Source organism: Leopardus geoffroyi, chromosome X (genome assembly GCF_018350155.1).
Source record: "Leopardus geoffroyi isolate Oge1 chromosome X, O.geoffroyi_Oge1_pat1.0, whole genome shotgun sequence".
In the NCBI taxonomy this organism is placed as follows: Eukaryota; Metazoa; Chordata; class Mammalia; order Carnivora; family Felidae; genus Leopardus; species Leopardus geoffroyi.
In genome coordinates, this window is record NC_059343.1 from 90,998,617 (window position 1) to 91,015,165 (window position 16,549).

The 16,549-nt window shown below is 43.6% G+C and overlaps 1 protein-coding gene across 2 annotated transcripts in view; it reads right to left on the reverse strand.

The window, feature by feature from the left end:
• Nucleotides 1–9,937: 9,937 nt before the first annotated feature.
• Nucleotides 9,938–16,549, reverse strand: part of AMMECR1 (AMMECR nuclear protein 1) — a 112,773-nt gene continuing 106,161 nt past the window's right edge. For both annotated transcript variants that reach the window (XM_045472731.1, XM_045472732.1), the window contains 2 exons: nucleotides 16,310–16,406; nucleotides 9,938–14,373 (listed from right to left, as the gene is read on the reverse strand). In XM_045472731.1, the coding sequence (XP_045328687.1) occupies nucleotides 14,259–14,373; nucleotides 16,310–16,406 (212 nt within the window). In that variant the 3' untranslated portion in view covers nucleotides 9,938–14,258. The remainder of the gene's footprint in view (nucleotides 14,374–16,309; nucleotides 16,407–16,549) is intronic.

A 16,549-nucleotide genomic window follows, 5' to 3' on the forward strand; every position in this document is an offset into this window, starting at 1 on the left:
GTGCCACTCACGTGTGGGGATATTCACGGTGAGGAGGAGGCTGTGTGGAGGGCGGGGTGAACCTAAAAGTGCTCTAAAATTACAGTCTGTTTGAAAGAAACGGGAAAGAAAAAGGTGATCGAACTAGATTATTATAAATCTGGGATGTTCACCATAATCCCCATGGTAACCACTAAGAAGATAAATAAAAGATACAGGAAAGGAAGAGGGAATCAAAATGATTCACAAGGGGAAAAAAATCCATCAGACACAAAACAAGGCATAGGAACTGAGGAACAAAAAAAGATATGACGTACAGAAAACAAATAGCACAATAGCAGGAAAAAAAATCCTAAATAATTAGTGATTATCACTAATCACTAAATGTAAATGGGTTAAACTTGCCAATTAAAAGAAATATGTTGGCAAAATGGATGTGAAAAAGACATGACCCCACTTATATGCTGCTTACAAAATACTCAGACCCGAAGACACAAATAGGCTGGAAGTAAAGGGATTAAAAAGATAGTGGAAGCAGTGGTTACCAAAAGAGAGCCGGGGTGGCTACATACCAGGCCAAATCAATTTTAAGTGAAAAACTGTTACAAGAGGCCAAGAAGGGCATTTTTATTGATAAAAGGCTTGATTCTTTGAGAGGATACAATTCTGAACACACAAAACACCAAACAACAGATTTAAAAGATCAGAAGGAAACGCTGACAGAATCAAAGGGAGAAACAGACAGTTCTATAGTAATAGGTGGAGACATCTATATCCCACTTTAAATAATGGCTAGGACCCTTAGACAATAATAGGTCAATACGGAATGGAAGACTTGAAGAACACTATAAACCAACTAGACCAGAAGACATACACAGAACACTCTACCCAATAAGAGCACCGCACACATTCCTCTCAAGTGTACACGTATCATTCTCCAGGATGCACCATATGTTAGATTATAAAACAATCCTCAATACGTTTTAAAAAGATTGAAATCATACAAAGCATCTTCTGTGATCAAATGGAATGAAGCTAGAAATCAGTAACAGAAGGAAAACTGAAGAATTGCAAATATGTGGAAATTAGACAACGCACTCTTAACCAATGGGTTAAAGAAGAAGTCACTAGGGAAATTAGAAAATGCTCTGAGATAAATGAAAATGAAAATACAATGTACCAGAATGTACAGGATACAGTGAAGGCAGTGCTCAGAGTTGAATTTATAGCTAGGAACACTTTCATTAAAAAGGAAGCTCTGAAATCAACACCCTAACTTTACATCTTGAGGAAGTAGAAAAAGAAGGGCAGAATTAAATGAGAAAGAGAATAGAAAAATATAGAATCAGTGAAACCGATAATTGGTTCTTTAAAAAGATAGACAAAATTGACAAAACTTTAGCCAGACTCATTAAGAAGAAAAAGAGAAATAACAAAAACTGGAAATGAAAGCAGGGGTGTTACCACCAACCTTACAAAAATTATAACGCTCATCAGAGAACACTGTAAGCGGTTGTATACCAATAAATTAGTCTTCAGGAAATGGACAAGTTCCTAGAAACATACAAATTACCAAAACTGACTCAAGAAGAAATACACATCCGAATAGACCTATCAGTAAAGAGAGTGAATCAGAATCAAAAACCTCCCAACTAGGAAAAAGCCCAGGCTTCATTGATGAATTCTACCGGACATTTAAAGATTTGACAATAATCCTATTCAAACTCTTCCAAAAAAAAAAAAAAAAAACAGAAGAGGAAGGGACACTTCTAACACATTCTTTAAGTCCAGCCTTACCCAGATACAAAGGCCAGATAAAGATACCATAAGAAAAGAAAACCACAGACCAGTATCCCTTAGGAATAAAGACACCAAAGTCCTCAACAAAATATCTGCAAACCAAATCCCACAGTACATTAAAAGGATCATACCACAGCCCCACGTGGGCTTTATCCCAGAAATGCAAGGGTGGTTCAATATAAAATCAACCAAGGCAGCACACCACATTAATAACAGAACGAAGGGGGGAAATGGTCATTTCAATAGACACAGAAAAAAGCATTTGACAAAAGTCAACACTCTTTCATGAAAAAAAACATTTAACAAACTAGGTTTAGAAGGCAAGTTCCACAATGTGATAAAGGGCATTTACGAGAAACCCGCAGCTAATATCATACCCGGTGGTGAAAGACTGAAAGTTTTCCCCCTGAGATGAGAAACAAGACTGTAGCTCTCACCTCTGCTATTCAACATTGGAAGTGCTAGCCAGAGCAATTAGGCAGGAGAAAGAAACAAAAGACACCCAGAATGGAAATGGAAAAAAAAGAAGTGAAAGTTGATTTGCAAGTTGATAGGATTCTCTCTATATAAAATCCCATAGAATGCACACACACACACACACACACACACATACACACACACACACACACACACACACACACACACTACTAGTGTATAAGGAAGGAAAAAAAAGAAAGTTCATTGCAAGATATAAGATCAATGCACGGGGGCACCTGGGTGACTCAGTTGCTTAAGCGTCTGACTCTTGATTTCTGCTCAGGTCATGATCTCACGGTTCTTGAAATCAAGCCACGCATTGGGCATTGTACTGGCGGCACGGAGCCTGCATGGGATTTTGTCTCCCTCTCTGGCTGCCCCTCCCTTGCTCTCTCTCTCAACATAAATAAACTAATAAATCAACACACAAAAATCAGTGGTGTTTCTATACACCAATAATGGATTATATATCAAAGAAGTTAAGAGAAACAATTCCATTTACAATAGCATCCAGGGGCGCCTGGGTGGCTCAGCTGGTTGAGCATCCAACTTTCGGCTCAGGTCATGATCTCGCGGTTCGTGAGCTTGAGCCCTGTGTCGGGCTCTGTGCTGATAGCTCACAGCCTGGAGCCTGCTTCGGATTCTGTGTCCCCCTCTCTCTCCGCCCCACCCCTGCTTGTGCTCTCTGTCTTTCAAAAATGAATAAACATTAAAAAAAAATTAAAATAAAAACAATAGCATCCAAAAGAATAAGGGTCCTAGGAATAAATTTAAACAAGGAGGTAAAAGGAAGACCTAAATAAATGGAAAGACATCTCATGCTCGGGGATTGGAAGACTTAATATCGAGATGGCAACAGTCCCTAAAGCAATCTACAGAGTCAGTGCAATCCCTATCAGCAGTCCAGTGGCCTTTATTTTTGCAGATATGGAAAAGCCAACCCTCAAATTTATAAGGAATTTCAAGGATCCTTGGAGAGTTCAAACAATCGTGAAAAAGAAAAAGGCAGGAGGACTCACACTTCCCCATTTCAAAACTTACGACAAAGTAATCAGGGGTGCCTGAGCCTGAGTGCCTCAGTGGGTTAAGTGTCCAGCTCTTGGTTTTTTCGGCTCAGATCATGATCTCACAGTTCATGGGATCGAGCCCTGCATCAGGCTCTGTGTGGACAGTGCGAAGCCTGCTCGCGATTCTCTCTCTGTCTGCCCCTCCCCTGCTCACTCTCTCTCAAAATAAATAAATAAACATTAAAAACAAACAAAACTAGAGTAATCAAAACAGTATGGTAGTGGCAAAAGGGTAGACATACAGACCAATGGAATAGCATTGAGGGCCCAGAAATAAACCCAAACCTCTGTGGTCTATTGATTTTCAACAAGGGTTCCCAAACCATTCCATGGGGAACAGAATAGCTTTTTTAGCAAATAGTGTTGGGACAACTGGATATCCACATTCAAAAGAATGAAGTCAGGCCTCTACCTCAAACCACATGTAAAAATTAACTCAAAATAGATCAACAACCTAAATACAAGGGGTAAAATTATTAGAAGAGAGCATAGGTGTACATCTTCATGACCTGGGACTTAGCCATAGATTCTTAGGTTTGACACCAAAAACATGAGCAACAAAAGAAAAACATAGATACACTGGACTTTATAAAAACCAGAAAGTTTTATTCCTGAAAGGACATTATAAAGAATGTAAAAAAGACTGACTACAGAGTGGGAGAAAATATTTTCAAATTACTTCTCTAAGGATTTAATACTCTCTCTCCCTCTCTCTCCACACACACACACACACACACACACACACCATATACATATGGTATACACACATATACCATTATATATACATATATATACACACACACACACATATGTATACCATTACAACTCACACATACATATATCATTATATATACGTGTGTGTGTGTGTGTGTGTGTATACCATTACAACTCAACAAAAAGACCAACAACCCAATTAAAAACTGGGTAAGGGACTTGAATAGACATTTCTCTAAAGAAGATATACAAATGGACCAATTAGCACATGAAAAGGTGCCTCGACCTCACTGATCATTGACAACATGCAAATCCAAACCACAGTGAGGTATCAGTTCACACCCATGAGGATGACTATGATCAGACAGATACTAACAACTGTTGGGGAGGATGTGGAGAAATTGGAACCTGCATATATGACTGGTGGGAATGGAAGATGGTGCAGCCAGCCACTGTAGAAAAGATTGATGGTTCCTCAAAAAGTTAGACGTAGAATTACCCTATGATCCAGCAATTCCATTCCTAAGTATACAGCCAAGAGAAATGAAAACGTATGTCCACACAGAAACCTCCGTAGACACGGATGTTTATGGCAACATTATTCAGAAGAGTCGAATGTTTGAAGCAGCCCAAATGTTCATCCGTGGATTGATGAATGGATGAGCCAATTGTGGTATAGCTATATAACGAAATATCATTCAGCCATAAAACTGAAGTACTAAAACACGCTACAACTTAGATGGACCTCGAAAATATTATGCTAAGTAAAAGGAGCTAGTGACAAAAAGTCACATATTGTATGACTCCATTTGTAGGATATCTGACAATACGGCGATACGTGTAGTATGTAGATATGATACTATCCTGCGTGTCCTACGTATCCAGGATACGTAAATTCCGAGAGACCGAAAGAAGATTAGAGGTCACTTAGGGGTTGGGCGAGGGGAAAATGGGGTGTGACCTCTTAGTGGGGATGGGTATTTTGATGGAGTGATGAAAAAGTTGTAAACTAGAACTATTGTAAATACACTAAATATCACTGAATTGGATGCTTTGAAGTGGTTGATTGCATGTTATGTGAATTTTGCCTCAATAAAGACAATGTCCAACAAAGGAGGTGAAAGGAAAGGAGTGTCTTTTTACCTCTCAAGTCCCGCTTGCAGGACGCACTGTGTAGCCTGCCCTAGAATGAAGGGTGTTGCCTGCACTTGCCCAGACTAGGGCAGACTATTAGTGATTTCTAGTTGGCCTTCTCGAAGTCCGCAGATTCTTCTGGAGTGGTACAAACCCAAATGGAGGAAGAAGGGGCCACTGAGGCCCATCTACCCCACTGGAGCCATCCCATCCTATTTGAACAACTGTACGAACCCCCTGCCCCCTTTTCAACCCCATCATTCATGTGTACCATGGACCACATATGCCAGGCAAGATCAACAAAGGCCAAGTCACCAAGGGGCACGGCTTCATTGACAGAGGTCACGATGGCCACCCACCGCCACCCCTGACCACAGTTCTGGGAAAGGGGCCATCGCCGAGGCCTAGGCTAGCGGGGCGGCAGTGTCTCCATGCAGAGTTCCTGGAATTCGTTGGAATGTTTGAAGTAGAGAAAGTTTAGGGAAATGTTTGCATTACTCGCGCTAGTCTTGTCCTTCAAAAAAAGATGGGGGTTTCCCGCCCTTTCCAGTGCAAGACACCCTTTCTACTCGGCCAGGGTATGTGGGAGTGGGCAATATGATTGCCCCATCCGGCCGTTCGGTCAACCCCCATCTCCTGTGCTGATACGCACAAATGCACTTACATGTGTGGACACATACCGTGTACCTAGGGTCATTCCAGAATGAATGTTTGGATGGAAATGCTAGTTCGGTGAAAAGTGACTGTAGCAACTTTCAAATCTGCCTGCTGTTTCGGCAATGGCTGCAGCCCTCAGCAGCTTCCTGTCGGTTGAAATGTGATTTACACATTCTATTGTGTACCAGTTGTGTTTCCTGTTTTACAATTCCAAATGTAATCCTGCCTTCCTGGCCTTTCCACGTAGCAGGTGAAAGTCGCACTGAAAGTCACTCTGATTTTCCTCTCTGGGTCAGTTACCGCTACTGTCCTCTCTCCCTTCCTGGTCCACGAAGAGATTTTTCTTCCCTATGGGGTAATTTTTTCACCGGTAGGCATACCATAAGCTTCCTTCTGTACCCTGGCCTCCAGGCTTGTTTGAGCAAACAGCCTAGTCTCTGTTCTGTTCCCTCTCTCCTGGATATGGGAAGGGCCTGAAGCCTTTCAGAGGGCAGCTTCGTGGCACAAAGCAAAACTTTCCGCCACAAATGCCGTCCTGCGTGTACAAAAGAATCCTGTTTCTCTTATAGTCACGTCTTTTCTGTCCCAACCACCTTGCATCTTCCTGCCAGGGAACAAGATGGCCAGCTACATTGTGGGGACAGAAGCAGTCTCCTCCGCTCAGCAAATCACGATTGCACGCAGTGCAGGGTGCCGCTGACATGTTGGAGGGCCAAAGAAATGCCACCTGCCAACGGGGGAAGAAGCCACAGTTCTGCCCTCGTGCCACTCAGGGGTGTAACCGTTTAGGGGAACCCTATAGAGCCAGCCCGATGTGGCCTGGGCTCCAGTCAGAATGGCTTTTCCCAACCAGACCAAACTCGTATGCCCCCACAGCTCCTAGCTCAGAGTGGACTGTTAATTTGCCTTACAGGATTACACCGTCTTAATTCTCAAACCAAGCACGGTACCATACCTCTGTGGGGACGGGCACTCAGTAAACATTGATGGATCGCACTGAGCCTGACATTTGGGAGGAAAAGGCCAGAGTGGGAAAGGGAGGTGAAATGACAGCTTGCCAAAGGCTCTCAAAATAACAGCGTGTTGGGGCTCCAGCAGTGGTGTTCCGATTATCCTGTGGGACCTGGGGTTCTGTTCGATGGATCCATGCTTTCGTAAACACGTGATCCGGAAAGACGTGTGTGTGTATGTACAGTATTTAAAAACTGCAATACAAAAAAAAAAAAAAAAACAAAAACGAAAAAAACCCAAACCAACAACCCTGAAATACAACTTGAAAAACATGACCACGTACCTAACGTACATCCGGAATGACCATCGAAGGCCACCAGTGGGTTAGCAGGAGCTGTCGGGTTGCCTCTCTGTTCTCATGTCAGGAGTGCCCGAACTTCTGGTAGGCCTTGCCAGGCCTGGGTCAGAAGAAGGTTGTGACTGCACCAGGATTTCCCCGCTTGGGCCTGTATGCACACCCACGATGATAAAACGCCAGAAGATCCCACCTCTTCTCCGTGCAAACCAGGACCTTCTTGCCGCCCAACAGCAATACAGAAACACATGGGGTGCCAAGGCTCTGAGTGCCTCGATGATCTGTCGCCCCGATTATAAGCTTTTATAGTCATCCAAGCAAGCCTCGTTGTTCTCATTAGCTTTATACGTAACCGGTATGCATTTGTAATTTATCACAAACCACTGCTTCTAATCTCCTCCGTTTCACGTCATGAGACGTCAGCTGAGATTTGGATTAAAAAGCAGAGAGATTCTGGCACCGTGGAGGGAGACCAAAGGCTGAACACATTACCGGCCCCTTGTGACACAGCTGTGTCCTTTTAGAATGGGGGCGTGAGCCCAAGGACGCCAGGGCCCTTTCGGTGAGCACAGAGGCACGTAACGCAGCCACCACCCGCTGCGTGCTCCAGACTTAGCGCATCCTACATCTAACCTCTGTTGAGCTAATGTGATCATCTGTCACGATGGCAATCTGCAAGCGCAGGTCAGCGTTCAGTTCTATAAAGCGCACGGCCTCCAGGCCGGTTCACTGACGCGATTTGAGATAGTACGATCTGAACAGGAGACAGTAAGGGTCAGTTTTCAACACAGTCGCAACCAAGTTCTTGGGGCGAGGTCGACTGGCTTCGGAACAGCGCTGAGGATCTAAGGCAATGTCCTCCCGGGTCTGGAAAGATTTCTTTCAACAGGCCAGGGTTTGGAACAGGGGGTCGTACCCTGAGCGACGGGATCAAGGAAGGCCATGTAACGTAGTAGCCAAAGCAGCAGACCCAGGGCCCGCCTGAGTCACATCCTCCCGCTCAGGCATTCCTCCTGCACGTCGAGAGCCTGGGCAAACAGGTGCGAAGCCATGACAGCTAGCTGAGCCCAAACCCACAGTCGTCCTGGCTCTTGTGGTCAGACCTGCAGCCAGTGGGAGAAGCCATTCTCTGAATGGGCACTCACTAGCTCCCTTGACTGGCAGCTCGGAAGCCGGGTGTGATTTCTGCACAGCGCACTTCCCCCAGCTCACATGGCTAGGACCCCTTGGGCACGAGAGTGTTTTCCATCAACAGAGAGGAAACTGCCACATCCCATACAACCACACTTGTCTTCCGAGGTGCCTAGTGGGGCATGCATGAAATCTAGAGAGGAAATGCTGAAGCTCTGTGAAGAATTTAGGTAGGTGGAGTGTGATTACTGAAGTTGAAATCTGTCCAGACCATTGAGTTAACCACTAATGCGATAAAAATGAATGCTGTGGGCTTGTTCAAGGACTTCATTCTACCTGAGCCTATTAATATTGTCTAAATCATTAAAAAATCCCGTGTACCATTAAACATGAATGATGGCACTGGGTAAACCTCGGGCAGATGGCCGCCTTAATGGAGCACCACTCAAAACCGCAGTGGCCCCCTAGGACCGGAGCTGGCTGTTTTTAGCCACTGTGATTGACATAAGCACATGTCCTCAAATTCACATGGGGAGCGGGGCTTTGGGGCAACGTAACCGAAAATTATCCCGCACATACTCACTAGCAATTAATCCCGAGATATGCATGAGACGGCATAGGATTTAGTACTGAGACAAGCCAGTGATTTAGAAAAAGCCAGAGGTATTTCAGCAATGTCCTCGGTAGCCTTTCCATAGGGAGAGAGATCAGGCAACAGCTGATGGAGGTGGCACGCCAAGAGCTTTCTTTCTCTCTTTTTTTTAAGGTTTGTTTATTTTTGATAGAGCGTGGGCAGGGGAGGGGCAGAGAGAGAGGGAGACAGAGGATCCGACGCAGGCTCGGTGCTGAACAGCAGTGAGCCAGATGCGGGGCTCGAACTCACAAACCGGGAGACCATGACCTGAGCCGAAGTCGGACGCTCAACCTACTGAGCCACGCAGGTGCCCCAAGAGCTTTCTTTCTCGACGCAGGCTCTCGTCTGGCCCTGGAAAGCCAGCAGCGCCCGTTGCCCTGTGCTCAAGGCGTTCTCCCCAAGCCTCGGGTGGGAGGAGAGCTCATACAACTCTGGAACCAGAAAAGTAACTGGTAATACGTTTGAACGTGTGGCAGGGCCTGGTGTGGATGAGTGTGGACGCTCTCTGAGGAGCCATATCTTGGGCATTTTTGAGATTCTGTCCCATACCGAGAACCTGGCAAACCTTGACGGCAGAAGAAAAGAAAGACTTCCCACCCCGTGAGATGGTTCCTCCCGCTGGGTAGCGCTGGTGTCGCCCCCTACCAACTCACGAGGGGGAAACACCCATCGATAACACCGTGATCTGGAAGGAATTTGGAGCCGGCTTCGTGCACATCTACACTACCACCGGAACTCAAGCCTGATGCTTGCCTCAGACCCGCGGCCAGGGGGGACTGTGCTATAAAGGCTGGACTCAGTCGCCAAGCCCGGATTCAGGGCTGGGCAAAAGGATGACCCAGGCGGATCACGGGGTAGCTAGGGAGCAGCTGCGGGCAGCTGAGCTTTCCCGAGCGCGAGTTTGGAAAGACGTCGGCATCAGGGCCGAAGTGTATGATTTCAAAGTCTTCCACAGTTTGCGTTTTAGTCAGAAGCCCCCACGAGACCAAGATCCTCATGATGAGGCAGGTTAAAGAAACAGACGACCGACGCTAACTTGGTTTTAACGTTTTATTGGGTAAATGATTTTAAAGATAGTAACAATAGTGTCAAAACTACTACAATATCTTTCCACAGCCATACCTTACAGACCCACGTAAACCTTCTCAAGTTTTCTTTCGCTCAGTTTTAATATTTTCAAGCTATACATGTCATATAAAATGCCCATTTCCAATAGTTTCTTCAAACTATTAAGCAATTAAATGTGGAGGGCACGAGGATCTAGTTTATACCTGGAGGGGTGTCAGGTGATCTGTGATGTCTCACGGTAATCCAAAACCAGGGGACTAGGAAAGAAGGAAAAGGAGCTACTCCAGGTAGCTTTTGCTTGTTACGAGTCTCACCACTGTATCACCAAGAACTCAGTATGCTGGTGACCGATTCAAAGTAATTTCGGGGAACATATAAAACACTAAAATAACTTAGAAACTAGATCCAAATATTTCAAAAGTAATCGACTTCGATATACAAAAACAGTCAGAGGTGGTTACAAAAGTTTATTTTCTCAGTGCGTCTATGTACCAGCGCAGTTACTGGGTCCAGAGCAAAATAAAAGGCTTCTTTTCTTCTGAAACAGTAATAAAAAACAAGGAAAACATATCTTGGTATATAAAGGATCGATGCTGGTCTTAAGAATAATGTAATCGGAAACCCTTAAATCGAGAGGCACACAATGGGTTTCTCTTTTTAAAAAATAAAAGGAAAGTCGCCAGTTTATTTCAATGGAGGAGGTGCTCGCACCACTCAAATAAACTTAATTCCATTTAACATCACTAGCAAAAATCACTTAGAAACTGTACAAAAATAAAAAAGTGAACACATTTAATCCTGCAAGGTTTTTGTAAGGACTGGAAGGCAGGCTTTTAGAGCAGCATTTGGGCATGGCTGGGGGCTTCTTTGGTTTGATCTAACACACGTTAAGAGACAGAGCCCTATTCCAGATGACAGTTTCAAATTTCCTGCACATTTGAAGACATGAAAAGAGGCCAGTATACAAACTTCTGGTGTGCTGGGTGGTGGGACTGTGTGTGCTGTGCTGAAAATCTTACAACTGCTTTACAGGGGGTTGGCGGGAGGGGGGGGGGAAGAGCGAGCCTTGCACTTCCTCCATCAAATACACCGACCTCTTGCGGCAGGGCAGACTGAAGCGGGTAGTAGCACATTCTCGTGCAGTCAGAAGGCCACTTAATGGGGGAGAGGGAGCACAATTGTTCTTTTAGAATCTGGTACCTGGCTAACCTTGTTTAAGAACAAGAAAACCTTCCAGAAACGGAAGCCTTTTGCTACATACCAAAAAGTAAAACGCGTTACTGTTTTCCAAGAGGAAAAATACCCAGTTGCATTTAAAAACAAAAAACAGAAATGGAACTAATTAACATTTAAAAGGGGGGGCAGTGTAAACTTTGTGCTACTCAAATGAAGTTCAAGTATTACTTCCGAGCTGTTTAAAGATCGCTGACTTATACAATATTCTGGTGATAAGAGTGCAATTCACATTTGTGTTTCTGAACAAATAAACCACAACTGGCTAAAACAACCTGTGCAATCAGAATCTTCGTCTGAGTTAAAGACACATGCTACATATTTCAACATGTTCGAAGTGAATTCAAACCACATATTTGACAGCTTTGTAGTATACGACAGAGGTGAAAAGGTCTAGCGTTTGTTTGAAGCACACCATTACAGTTTGTATAACACCCTTTACAAAGCTACAAAGTCTTTTTAGTCAACAACTAGAGACAAAAATGTACTGTGCATTAATTTGAAAACAAAAGGAGACAAAACTATCCTTTTCCCCCAAGCCATGGTGGGAAATATTGCTGACCTCGTCCTCTGAAGCCTGCAGGATGGTTATTTCTTCAGTATAACATTATTACACTGGTTTAAGAAAAATCTGTATAACATCTGCATATATCAAGAATTTTAAAAAATCTGATATGATTTTAGAGTCCGCATGACCAGTCACGTGACCTGCTCAAGATTGATTAGCACCGTTAAATACATAAACACACATATGTGTGTATGTATGTCTAAGTATATGTATATACACACACACATATGTATGTCATAGATCTTTTCTTAAAAAAAAAAAACAACAACACAACAACTTCTAACCATGAGCTCACCCAGGATGAGGAGCCTGCTGAATTGATGAGATGATGGATAGGATGGGTCAATATTGGTCTATTTTGTCTCTTCAGTTTGCTTGTTTTATTTACCCCCCCCCTTTTTTTTTTTTTTTTTTTTTTTTTGCAGCAGACAATAGCATTCAGCTTGTGCTCAGTTTCCCTATAAGGGCAAGAAATAAGTCTCTATTAGGTTGCCACTTGGTTTCACACTGAAAGACTAATCTGCTCCAAAATGCTCCCAAGTAGAAACGAAAGGATTCAAAATCCCTTTCAAAAGACCAACAGCTAGCTTTCTCTGACTAATCTCGATGCTCAGTGAAACCGGCTACCGAGACTGCATTTCAGGCTAACAATTGGCTTCTTAGTTAAGGCATCACAACTCAAAATGGTTATTTCAATAACGGGGGCTGTGGATGAAGGAATACCAACCAACTTCTAAGAATGCTCATCAAAAACTAAAGCGGTGTGCTTTGCCACAGCGGCAAGCAGAAGGGATTCAGGCAGTTCCCTTGCAAGCTAGAAAAGGGTTTTTGATTTCTGAACTAGCAGTCTGTCGCTTGTCACCTAAGCTCTGCCATTTTGATATCCAGTGACATCTCGTAGTTTTGGACTATATATTCTGCACCATACTTCTATTCCTCATTTGACATATAGTTTCCTGTTTGAAAAAAAAAAATTACACACCCACCCACACACATGCGTGGGCACGCACACACACACACAGTTATTATAGTAAAATGAAGGTAATCTTTCTCCAGAATCATCTGTCATTTTTCCTGGGGATGTCCACACGGACTTCCTACTGATGGTAGGAAGTTCTCTTTGTATGCACCAGGGGAAGAAGACCAGCCTGGCCAACGGGCTGGGCTCTGACGACTATATCATCTCTAAATGCCATTTTTATAGGTGTGACGTAACATCTTACCAACACAGTCAAGGTGTTTCTATCAGAAGTATGTAGTGCAGAAAGACTCCAGTATTGTCCCCAGGACAAACATAATCTGAAATCATGGCAATATATGAACTTTTGTTTCACTAGATTCTCTTTACTATTTTCTTTAAATAGTAGCTAGAATTGCCTCTGGCCAATCATGACTTCTTGAAACCTAAAGCTAACGAATTTAAATTAATATATCATAGACAAATGTCTCTTTTTGGTTAATTGCTCAAAATAAATTTTTTTCACCTTAAAAAAATACTTAAGAGTAAGGAATTTGTCTCATCTGCTGTTTCACATATAGAAACAATAAAATTTTATACGAATATTTCTCTAAATTGCCTTCCCCCCCCCAACTTCTCTCCTTTCCATTTAAGTAAATTCTTCTCAAAGGCACTAAATTCTGTATCTGCTCTCTTCCTAATATTTGTTGCTCTTCAAAATGATTTCTGTAGCATATTTGAAAGGTAGCTTGCACTTTCTTAAAACAGTGTTGTAGTTTTGTTTGTAAGTTGATTTTATAAAGTGATGAGGCCGTCTCTTCTGTGATAACCAGCAAAATAGGCATAAATGGTTTCTCACTCTCTGTGACAAGCCCTATCATGGACTTCCGAATGTTCTATACTAGAACTAAAGTTCATATATTTCAACCATGGGAAAAACACACACCTAAGGAGTGCAGATCCACACACTAAGCTCTCATAGCAAAATGAATTTTAGGCAAATTCCAGAGTCATATACAAATACCTGAATTTGATATGAATTGCTCCCAAACTCAGCTATCAAAAATTATCTATCTCACTGAAGAAAACTAAAGAGAAACCTAAATAAAATCCTTAAAAACTGCACAATTTCTTCCATCCACAGTTGAAAGAAGGAGGGAAGAGAAGACAGAAGGGAAGAAGGAGAGATGACAGGGAGGAAGGCAAGAAGGACAGAAAGACAGAAACCTGATTGAGAGAGCAAAGCAAAATCCTACACAATATTGCGAGGAAAGAAAACCCCAAAAGTTATATATGCTGCAAAAAAAAAAAAATCAATGACCTAAAATAATAAAACAGAATCTTCTTAACAAATGCCATTTTCCTACCCGTTACCATGATGATCTTAACAGACAATGTCCAAGCTTCATCATGGCAACGGAAACTATCATCATAAAATGGTACAGTAAAAGAGATAGCTAGACCAAGAAGGGGTAGGGTCTCCTGGGAAGAGGTCTGCAGAGAGGCCCAGTGACTGGTTGTGCGGCTCAGTGTCAGGAATAATGGTTGTATGGCGGAAGGGGATGCCCAATGCCATTTTGGAAATGATGATGCTGGCGGTGAGCAAGGTATTCAGCATAGCTCAGGGTCATCTTTTCACTACGGTACCTGAAAAAGTCAGGGAAGAGACAAAGTTAACATCAAGAAACAGATGACATACTGAACTCAGAGCTAGGATGGACCTCAGAGATAACCTTACACAACAGGAAAAACAGAGGTCCAGAGACAAGCAAGTGACTCGCCCAATGTCAATGTCACACAACTAAGCAGCAAGGCTGAGGTCAGAACCCAGGAATCCAAAGTCCGAGTCCAGCGCTCCTTTCTACTCTACCCTCCTTGTTTGAACTGCTCCTGCTTGACCTCTCCAGTATGATACCACCCGCCGCTCCCTTTCTGAAGCTCTCCCGTGTCACGGGTTCTACAATAACGCACTTCCCTGGTTCTCCCCCGCCCCAGCCCCGTCTCGCAGACTGCTCCTTATCTCTCTATTCCTCCTGCTCCTTCCTGCCTTGTCGGACTTTGCTGTGTTTCTGCCTTCGGCTCTTTTGACCCCATGCTCTGTGCCCCCTCCGTGAGCCCTACCTTTACAACTTCAACCATGACCTCTTGACAGATGATCCCAAGTCACCATCTCTGGCCATGACTTCTGCACGTGTACGTTTTCGGTGACATACCAGACGTTTCTACACAGACACCCCAGGAGGCGCTTCAACTCCAGAATCAGTGCCAAAACAGGGCTCTCCTCCTGTGGTCCCTCCCTGGGTCAAAGGGATTGCCTCGGTCCTTCTTTTCTACATAAAGCCTTGACTTGTTCTTGTTCCTTACTTCTGAATGATTACTAAGTCCTGTCATTTCTTGCACGGTGTTTTCTCACCTGTTTCCTCCCTTCTTCTCATCCTCCCGCCACAGCTCTTAGTAAGGCTCCCATTTCACCTCCTTTGGATTGCTCCCACAGCTTCTTGGGTAGCAGTAACGCCTCCTAATTTTCCTGTTGCCTATTGCAGTCTTACACCTTCGCAAATCCACGTGCTTAAAACCCTTCAATGGCTACTAACTGCCTGTAGAATCAGGTCTCAATTTCTTCATCTGGAACTCAAGACCCTCCATCCTATGACCCAACCCATCTTCTCGGCCGTCGTTTTGCTCTAATGAACACCTCCTTACAGATCTATTTGAAAGACCAGCCGCATCTTACTGTTGAACATTCCTCAGAACTTGCCTCGACTCACTAAATTAATCCCTCCCCCCGTCCCTCAAAGAGTCTACCCATTCCTCAAGCCCAGCCTCAAAACTATATCCCTCCTGGAATATTCCTCTTTCCCTACTGTATGATCTCATACCACCCATCACATTCTGCCTTATATTAATAATTATTCTTGTGCATGCCCTTCTATTCTCCTAGGCTGAACCCGGGGAAGGCAGAGAGGAAGGCATTTTCAAATCTGTAACTCCTCAGAGCTGAGAAAAGTCCGTTTTTAGACTACAGGCATTCAGTGTGGTTTTACGGAATTGAAACAAATGGAAACAGCAATCCATTTTCCTAAAATGTTGGGTATTTAAAAAAAAAAAGTATCCCTATAATCCCACGTAGAAATGTATTTGGCATTTGTAAGTCTAGCTCAACTGTGATTTCTAGTAAGCTTTCACGGTAGACTTCTATCGCTGCCCACATCCTAAGGTTAAATTCAAATTTGAGGACTGCTTAGCAGAATCCGGGGCTTCTGCTAAGCCATTCAAAAGCTAGCCAATCGCTAATTCAGGTGACTTTCATCTATAATGTAGCTGAAAAAGGCTCAGAGGGCTTGCTCGTGTAAAGCCAGAGTAATCGCAGAGAGCTAGAGATGGGAAGGATGGGTTCGTACATCATACAGGCCCTACTGCCCACCAGAGTTCACTGTATCCACCCTCAGTCCGGCCCTGCCATTCATTTCCATTCTGTTTCAGAAAAGAGAAGCAAGTAAGAGAGACCAAAGAAATCAAAGGGTTATAGACATATGCATCAAAATGTCCTGGTTAGCCTTGCGCTAGAAAATGCCTTCTGTACCTGGTCAGTTTTATGGTTTTCCTGAATTCATTAGTAATCGGAGCTTTGTAGCCTCCTTTCCTCAGCAAGGAGTCTATGGTCTGAATATGGTCCCATCCTGTGGAGAGCAGACCAGATAAAATACCAGTCAAACACATGCAACAAGCACTTTCGGTTAAATACAAAACGACTTTGTAGACGGCAGCTATCACTGTCACCAAATGCCATCATGTCCTTTGGTCCTAAAAACAATCACACAGA